The following is an 8851-nucleotide window of genomic DNA, read 5'->3' on the forward strand; positions in this document are numbered from 1 at the left end:
CGCTGTACGTCGTAACACGGCGACGTCCGCCGCCGGAGCCCCATAGCCTTAGGGCATCTCCAGCCGCGCTCCCAGGAAGGCCTTTCTAGGCGATTTTTTCGCGCCGGCGCCAAAAAAACGGCCCAGTCGCGCCCCCAGGAGCCCGATTTTCGCCGGCTTGGGCCGAAAACAGCGCCGGCGGACCCAGCCCGAACCCGGCGCGCTGGGGGGCGTCCGGGGGCGCCGGGACGAGCTGTTTTGGCGCGAAAAAGACGCGGGCCAGCCGCGTCAGCGACTCGGCGCCTCGTCTTTCCTCAACGACCTCGGTTCCCGCGGGGAATCAATGACAAGGCTGCCGCCGGTCAGCCTTGCCATTGATTCCTCACGGGCGGCGCTTCACGGGGCGGCGCGCCAACGCCTCCCTTCCCTCGCACGCGTACACACGGGCGCGGCCCGGCTATAAAAGCCAGCGGCCTCCACTCACCTGTGCCCAGACCAGTCCCGCCCCTCGCCGCCGTCCAGCCCCTCCCTCTCCCTGCCTCTCCCGAGCGCCGCCCTCCGGCCCCTCCCTCTACCTCTCCCGAGCCCACCCAGCCCCGCCGTCGCCATGGCAGAACGCTTCCCCGGAGACGAGGCGGCGGCCAACGGCTTCGGCCGCCGTTCGCTCTGCGAACAGGAGTCCTGGCTCCTGTTCCAGGCGAACATCTCGGCGCCGCCGGACATGCGCGCCAGGCCATGGGGTGGAGGCTCAGCGCCGGGGGAGTACCCATTCCCCCGTTGCCCGACGCCGTGGCGAAGCCAAAGTACTTCGCCGAGGAGGTCGAGATCGTGCGCGCGTCCCTCACCGACGCCCAACTCTCCCTCCCCCAGTACGCCGCCGACAACCACGCGGCCTGGGCGGCGTATTTCGAGCGCCGCCAGCAGCAGCGATTGGCGTCCACCAACGACGCGCCGGTGGTCGGCGGCCGGCAGAACAGCAAGGGGCGCCACCTCTGGTGGGGCGTCCCCGGCCGCACACTCGAGGGCGTGCTCACGTACCTCGAGGGCGGCAACGACCCGCCGTTGGCGTACCCCCCGGCGCAGCACCGACGCGTCGGGCCATGGGCGCCAAGGAGGTTCGGGTCCTCCTCCTCCTCTTCTTCCTCCCGATCCTCGTCGCACTCCTCCGGCACTCCGGCCCTGCTCGGCGTTAAGGCCGAGCCCGCGGCGGAGTCGCCGCTCGGCCGGCGCACTTGCAGCGCTGGCATCGTCATCAACGAGGGCGGCCGGCGCGCCTCGTCCTCGTCGGCTCCTCCGCGCTTCATCAAGCCAAAGACGGAGCCGGGGCTTGCGCCGGTGAAGGCGGAGTTCGACGACGACGACGCGGCCCTAGAATGGGCGCGCCAGGACTCCATTGCGATGGAGAAGGCGCGCCGGGAGAAGGTGAAGGAGCGCCAGCGCGGCGCCCTGCGCCGCTTCGAAGAGCGCCGACGCGGCCGCGATGAAGATGGGGTCGTCGTCCTACGCGACAGCGACAACGACGACGACGCCCCGCCGCCAGTCCGCCATGGCGACGCCGGGTCCAGCAGGGGCGCCCGCGTCAAGGAGGAGAAGGCCGCCGACGACGACGATGACGGCGACGACTTCAGCCCCTTTCTTTTTTAGATTAGGTTAATGTAATGAAAATGCGCGAATTTCACCGAAATTTGCCATGTTTAGACGAAATTTGCCATGTTTAGCCGAAATTTAACTAGTTTTTATCATAACTTCGCCAAACGTCCCTTCTTTTTTTTTAATACGCGCCTAGGGGCGGCCCTGGGGGCCGACTCGCCCCCAGGGCCATTTTTTGCGCCGGCTCATCCCTAGGCGGCGCTTTTTGACGCCCCCCTGGGGGCCAACGGCTGGAGATGCCCTTAGAGCAAGTATAATAGGTCCTAATCAGCTGGCTATAAGATGTTCCACATCAGCAAAATCTTATGTGGAGGAGAGAGAACACTGGAGAGAGAAGAGAGCTGGCGCTTCGCCCATCGCCGGGCGATAACACAAGCTCCGATGAAATTAACCGCGCATGCAGCTGGCGAGCAGGGCAAAGCATGCATGCAGCCAATCACTGTTCCTTTCTTTGCATTTCTCTCCATACAAACATTAAAGACTACAGCTAACCTACAGCCAGTTTATTATACGCCTTGGCTATATAGCTGGCGTGGTACTAGTATAAAGCCGGCAACAGGCTACTCTATTAGCTTTGCTCTTATCTGTTCGTGTCCGTTGAAGCTTTGGGGCAGCACATGTTACAGATTACCTTATGGCTATTTCTGTACTTACATGAGGTGATTTCTGCAAAATTCGAAGTGTGCGGCGTTCAGGTTCATCCCGTACCTACATTTTGTATCCAACGTTTGAGCTGTACAGGGAGTAGCTGGAGCACCGAATCCTTTGGAGCACTGGATATTTCCCCCTGCTGGGGTATGCCTGGGACAATGAGCTTTGCGATTGCTGAAGCAAGGAATGGTACTGCAGCTGCTCATGACGTTGATAAGGGTAATGTGGCTGTGGAATCCGCGCCTGCTGGAGGTTACCTTGAGAACACGGATCCCATTCTGGTAAGTCATCGTCGTCGCCATCGCTGTTCCAGGGTTGGGCTGCAGCAGATCTGTTACCATACTTGCGAATCAATTCTCTCACTCGGTCTGTCGGGGAAGAAGTGTGTGCTAGATGCTGATGGCTCCTGTAAGTCTGTGGCACTGTCACATTGGCAGCCGAGTTTGAGACGCTAACGAAATTGTATTCAGGTAGGTCATCATCATCCCTAACAACACCAGAACCAAAGCCAGGAGGAACATCAGCGGTTACAACTTCCTGATGAGAAGCAGTGGAAGAGCGGGATGATGGCTGGGAGATCATGGGCATAGCTGAACCAGAAGTGGCAGCCTGCCTCTTGGAGTCATCTTGCCTATTGGGCACCCTAGATGAGGCATGGGGTCTTCGCCACACGACGACTCCGATGATAGATGTTCCAGGCACAGTAAAACTACCCGAGTGCTCCTTTGGCAGGTGGTCAGCAAGTATCTGAGCTGCCTTCCCTTGAGAAGGACAGAGGTACAACTCCACCCCTTCAGAAGGCTTCACTAGCCCTACTCTCTCATCTGCTATATATGAGTCAATAGTCTGCAGAAGAACGGTAGATTGTTAGCAAATCAGGAGCTGTGTGACAATGATAAGCTTTGACTCAAGAGCAAATACTTGAGAGATAGTAGGAAGGGACCTTTAAGAGATGATGTCGACCACTCTCAAGAGAGACCTCCTTCCAGCGTAACTCAGTTACCTGTAAAACAAGTGACAGATACTCAATGTAAGAAAAAACAATATTTTCAGGAGCAAAACTCAAGAGTAGCCAGAAAGGTCTGAAATAGGTACAGATTACCCGAAATATTCGATATTTGAATTCAGTACAATGTGAACAGGGCAGTCTACCAAAAGTCTAAATAGTACTAGTAGTTTATTTGTTATTCAAATTCACACAAAATATGGTTGATAATATGAGCATACAGATTCCAGTTCCTTTGTTCAAAAAAAAAAAAAGATTCCAGTTTAGGGTCGTAAAATTCATATGCCACTATTTTAATAAGCTTACCCTATTGCCACTGTTGACCAAACTTCATGAGCTAGCTGTGACAGGTAAGCAAAGATCATTTGCCCTTCGTCACAAAAGAACTGGTCTAATATGGCCCACATATCAGCCTGTTCTGTCAGCCGTGGGCCACCAGTCAGCTAACCTCTTCCTAACTATCCCAATCTTATCTCCCCTTCTCTTTCGCTGATCCATGCCTACTCATCAAATCTCCGCCAAAGCAGCATTGATGCCCGGGCTGCGGCTCTGATCAGACTGCCTCCACCCAACCAACTAGCTATAGCAGCCCAAGCTCATGTTGTCTTCTGCATGGCATGGCAGACTAGGACCATAGTCTGGCGATGGAGCGGCAAACTCCAGCAGGTGGGAGCATGAGGAAGGTCTCTTGGCTGCTTGAATGCCAAGAGGCAGGACCTCATAAGGAGAGAGAAGAGATGACACGAGGCTGAAGCATATCAATGGCAAGGCTTGGCAGAATTGCGAGAAAGGGCAAGCAGCAAGGAATGTTTATTTGGGTCAATAAGGGTAGGGAAGGTCTCGGTGATGCTATCGGCAATGGTATTGCAGCAAGGGGGTGAACAATTGAGGAACAACATGTAGGAGGGTGGTAACAGCTTCAACAAGGTTAATTGAGATGCGAGGCCTGCCATGTACCCGCTAGCATGGCTAGATCGGGCCCAGGAGAGCGGATAGCCAAACACTGACAGAGCCTGTGGCACGGTATGGTGCCGACTGAGGAAGAAAGAAAAATTTGGTTTGATGTGGCATCAAAAAGAGGGGCCAACAAATAGCGTTTTCGTCAAAAAGAAGATGAGGACGAGATGGGTATTATGAATAAGTACAACATGAAAATACCCAAGTTTGGTTATCATTAGGATATCGGTAAGTAGTTACACTATAGAGTTTGTTATTGTTTAGAGATAGATTACCTAGATCTCAATCTCAGAGAAAAATAGTCTATCTACCTATAAAACTAGTAAACTATATCTAAGAGTAGTCTATCTATAACAAATGATAATAACTAAAGTTGGGCATTTGCAGCTGTCCACGGCCCTAGCAAAAACAGTAGTACAATTTTAAGAAGTGGTGATAAAATAGGGAGTGTCTGTTTTGCAGCGGCATTTCAGGTATTCAGTTACTTACAGTAGCACAAGGCTTACAGCATGTGTGAAATCTGTGTGATTTTATTCTTTTTCAATTTAGTGCTTAAGTATGTTCAGTTGTTCACTAAGAGAAAATCATGATATTATGATGAATAATCATGTTGCATGTGGTGTAAACTAACACAAATATCAAATCTGACAGGATTTGGGAGCGATCACAGAAAGCCTGTGAAGGCCCGAGTTTGCCTCACACAATAGAATTATAATTCAAATACGTGGTCCTGCGTACAGTTGCAGTTGCCATGATAAACTACCATACTGGAAGAGCGCAAGATCACATTGCACGCACCACGATACAGTTCAAGAGTAATGCTAAACATGCATAAATATTCTTATCAGGGCCTTCCCTTTCCTTTCTTTTCTTGTCCAATGTTTATTCTCCCGGTCGCTTTGCAATATCATACTGTTGGTAAGAGCACCCTAACAGTATCGTACCAAGATGCTCAAGTTCAGTATGTCAAAGCTCAAAGCAATCTATTTGTTTTACTATATAAAAGTCTATCGGCACCTTTGTTAACCGTACACAGGTGACCTTCAAGAAAGTAAATGGTTTGATATAACACTGATGTAACAGTAAATGTACCAAATGTCACAATCTAGAAGTGTCGAACTATTAACTAACTATACGATGACTAGGTGACTAGGTCTATCCATGGCTTGCTTCTATTGATCTGTTGCAGGAAACTCAGTTGTGTACACTATGAAGTCCACGGCTTATCATATGAAAAGATTATGAAATTCGCAGTACCTGACAATACTACAACTGCAACATATGTTGAGAAAAAAAATCCCTACATGGATCATGACAGAAAAGTGCTTCCTAGTGGTATATGATATATTTTTGTGAGGGTACAAGATATACACACACAACCATTCACACCACCACACCTACACACAAGTGTGGGTCTCCCACACATGCTGGCATGTGCTATCCCATATAACATGAGGATGCACCCTGAATAAATATGGCACACCCTGTCAATCCTAAGGGCTGAACCCAGGTGGGTTGGAACGAACAATCTCGCTCCCACCACTAGGCCACAGGCCCATCCCTTCAAGATCTGCCACGTTGGCTTCAAACGCACTAACTAACGGTGGCATTTAATCTTCCATTTTATGGCATCCCAGGGCCTAGACTGTGAACGGGTACACTGTGAGTTCACATGATACAGAAAATTCAGTTTATGTAGCTATTATGTAACCACAACGAAACACACTCAAGAGAACATGTTTTCGCTGGGTCCTTACAATCAATTATTATCCTGTCAAAGCGACAAACACAACTGTTTGCAAGGCAAAAGGTGCAAGAATGTGTATATGCCAGTAACAGAAAAGGTATAATCCAATTGCCAATTTTAATTAACAACGTAGTCATCAAACCAACAATAGCATATATGAAACCACACAAAGAAATAATAGTTACCGTTATAGTACGGCTGCTGGATTTAGGAAGCTGTTCGAGAAATTCTTCAAAAGCACTGAGTCTCACCCTTCCCTTGATTTCAAGAAAGCGGCGCCACTCATTTGTAGATGGCTTTTTACCACTGCAAAAGAGAAGCAACATGACAATGAAATAAGGATGCCGCCAAGACATTGAGATGCATGCTAGGACATGTGATGCTCTACAAAATGAAATGGTCAGTTATTCGTTAAAATTGTTGAAAATACAAATGAAAGTACTTCTTGTAGTTAACTGGGCATCTCAAAAAAAGGTTAATCATGCATGAGTATCATAAGCAAGGTAGATGAAACAAACCTTTTGAAGATAGCAACAATATTTGTGAGTGAAGACAAACTAAGCTCAATTGTTCCCTCCCATATAATGTCATGTGTCAGCACAGCATCAGGAGTAATATTACACTGCATAGTAGATTCAGGAATCGAGACGTTAACAGTATCTGATTTTTCAGCATCCACCTCTTCAGGGGGGGATTTGACTAACACATCTCCCTTTGGTTCTTCAACTGGATCCAAAACTGGAACTGGTTTGTTTATGGGTGATTCTGACTTGGATTCACAATAACCTCTTTGAGACGGCACATCAGAATGAAATTGGAATTCTGATACGGCGGCCTTGTCCATGGTTATGGGAAAATTTGCTGACTTAGCTTTGTCGGCTTTGTTAGTATTAGGATCATCTTGCAGGACTCCAATGGACTGATCTTTAGAATGTGGTTCTGAATCAAGGACCTGCATGAATTCATCCAGTGAAATGATCAGTGGGAGATTCTCCATAACCTTCAAGTCATCAACCATTGGTTCTAGCATGAGATCATTTTTCTCATTTGCTGGATATTCTAAATTGCTTGATGTGTTGCTGTTCCATGTCCCAACTACATCTTGCACACTGTTGTCCGATTCCTTGGTCACCCAGGGTACACTTGCTTTATCGTCAGATTTGGTCTGAACTGCAACAGGTTCTGATGGAACATAAGAAAGTGAATCACCACCAAGCCCAACTTCTACCGGAAAAACATCAGTTTCTTCCACCTCAACTTGAAATTCTCCCTTGTGTGTTTTCCTCACCAAGCGTCTAACGTCCACTTCTCTATCAGGAAGAACAACCATTTTTGCAAGCTCTTCAGCTTTAGCCATCCGCCACTCTGAAAGCTCCTTTGAAGCAAGTTCTTCAATGGTCATCGCACATAGGCATTTAGGTGTTATTTCTCCAGACAAGACTCTTTCCCTCAGCCCAGGATTGTTTTTATCTGTCAGATTAAACAGAAGTGATCTACCTTTCTCCTTGTATTTCTTATTAACTCCCTCAAATAATTTGAACATCTCCTCTTCAATTATGAATGCTAACCTTTGGGCCTTATGAATCCTGACCTTCTTTTCTTCTATTACCTCATCCATGGTAGTTCCTCTTTTAGACTCCAGGACAATTTGAGATAAATTAACCCCAGTTTGAACATCAGACATCCTGGCCCTTTTTGGATTTGGTTGTGACATGGATTCAGAAGCTCCAAGAGCAATGTGGGGAGTCCAGCAAAGCCCATCACCTTGCAAAACATCATCTAAAGAAACAGTGCTATTGCCCAATACTTTGTTTCCCAATGGAACATGTTCTGTTCGTTGCTGCATTGTCATGTTTGATCCCAAATTGCTACATAACGTGCCACCGTGTTCGCTTCTGATAGCAGCAACCTTTGTGACATTATCATCATCATCATCATCTTTACCTGCATCCTGGAATACGGCTGTGATTCCTTGCATTCTACCACCGTCTGCCTGCCTGTTGTCACCAGCTGATCCCACAAGTGACACATTTCCAGAAGATTGCTGGTCAGAATCTGTACTCAAGGCAGCAGACAGAGCCTCCCTGAATTTCGATCTCACAGACTCAGACAACTGCGGATGAGCCTTCGGCGGCAGTTCCTTCTGAACAGAACGCTTGCCAGCAGAAAACTGCGATGGTGGCGACTTGAGCATCTGGACCTTGGGCGACATCGCCATCTTCTTGACCACCGAGGGCGGCGCCGGCGGCTGCGAGGCAACAATCCCAGGATGACCCGCTTGAACACGCAGGACCTGCTGCGGCGGCCTCAACGACACCCTGCTCAAAGGCCTCGACCCGGTGAGGTCCGCGCTGGGCCTGGGCACGCCAACCTGCGCCGGGTGCTGGCTCATAGGCACGATCAAGTAGGAGCTGGCCGGCGCGGGCGCGCCCCAGTTGCCAGGGTGGAACGCCGCGGGGTACGGGACCTGCGCGGACCGGTGCGCAGCCGAAGGCAATTGTGGCTGTGGCGCCCGCCCCTGTTTCGTGAGCTCCATCGCTCTGCTGCACACTCCAGACACACGCACGCGGCAAAAGGTGAGACCAATCCATAGCGGATGGGAGTTGGCTAGGGTTGTGCTAGCACGCCAAGCGACCGAACTGCTCGGCGAGGGAAACGGCGCGTGGGTGCGCAACGCGGGTTTCTCGGAGAGCTCACCTCGGTGCCGTCGGAGTGAGGGGGTGCAGAGGCCGGAGGGCGGCGGCCGCGGCGGTGGCGTAGCGGGGGCTTGGTAGAGTGCCTAGGTGGTGGGGTCGGTGGTAGGGTTCGAGGATTTGGGGGTTTTGCGCTTTTGGGCGCGGTGGGGACGAAGGAGACGCCAG

At 50.3% G+C, this 8851-nt stretch overlaps 1 protein-coding gene across 1 annotated transcript; it reads right to left on the reverse strand.

Annotated features, from left to right (window-relative positions):
* Nucleotides 1-2077: 2077 nt before the first annotated feature.
* LOC119335709 lies at nucleotides 2078-8563 on the reverse strand. The gene is made up of 4 exons (XM_037607805.1): nucleotides 6509-8563; nucleotides 6176-6296; nucleotides 3224-3283; nucleotides 2078-3126 (listed from the first exon to the last, which is right to left on the reverse strand). The coding sequence occupies exons 1-4, from the start codon at nucleotides 8524-8526 to the stop codon at nucleotides 2338-2340; spliced, it is 2988 nt and encodes a 995-aa protein (XP_037463702.1). The 5' UTR covers nucleotides 8527-8563; the 3' UTR covers nucleotides 2078-2337.
* Nucleotides 8564-8851: the final 288 nt, after the last annotated feature.

This window comes from Triticum dicoccoides, chromosome 7B (assembly GCF_002162155.2).
Source record: "Triticum dicoccoides isolate Atlit2015 ecotype Zavitan chromosome 7B, WEW_v2.0, whole genome shotgun sequence".
NCBI lineage: Eukaryota > Viridiplantae > Streptophyta > Magnoliopsida > Poales > Poaceae > Triticum > Triticum dicoccoides.

Excerpts from the sequence above, each read along its gene's own strand:
- LOC119335709 (XM_037607805.1), bottom strand. The coding sequence starts at position 8,526 with ATGGAGCTCACGAAACAGGGGCGGGCGCCACAGCCACAATTGCCTTCG. Across the intron at positions 3,284-6,175 it reads CCAGCAGCCGTACTATAACG|GTAACTGAGTTACGCTGGAA; the intron begins GTAACTATTATT and ends CTTGTTTTACAG. Across the intron at positions 3,127-3,223 it reads GTCGACATCATCTCTTAAAG|ACTATTGACTCATATATAGC; the intron begins GTCCCTTCCTAC and ends GTTCTTCTGCAG.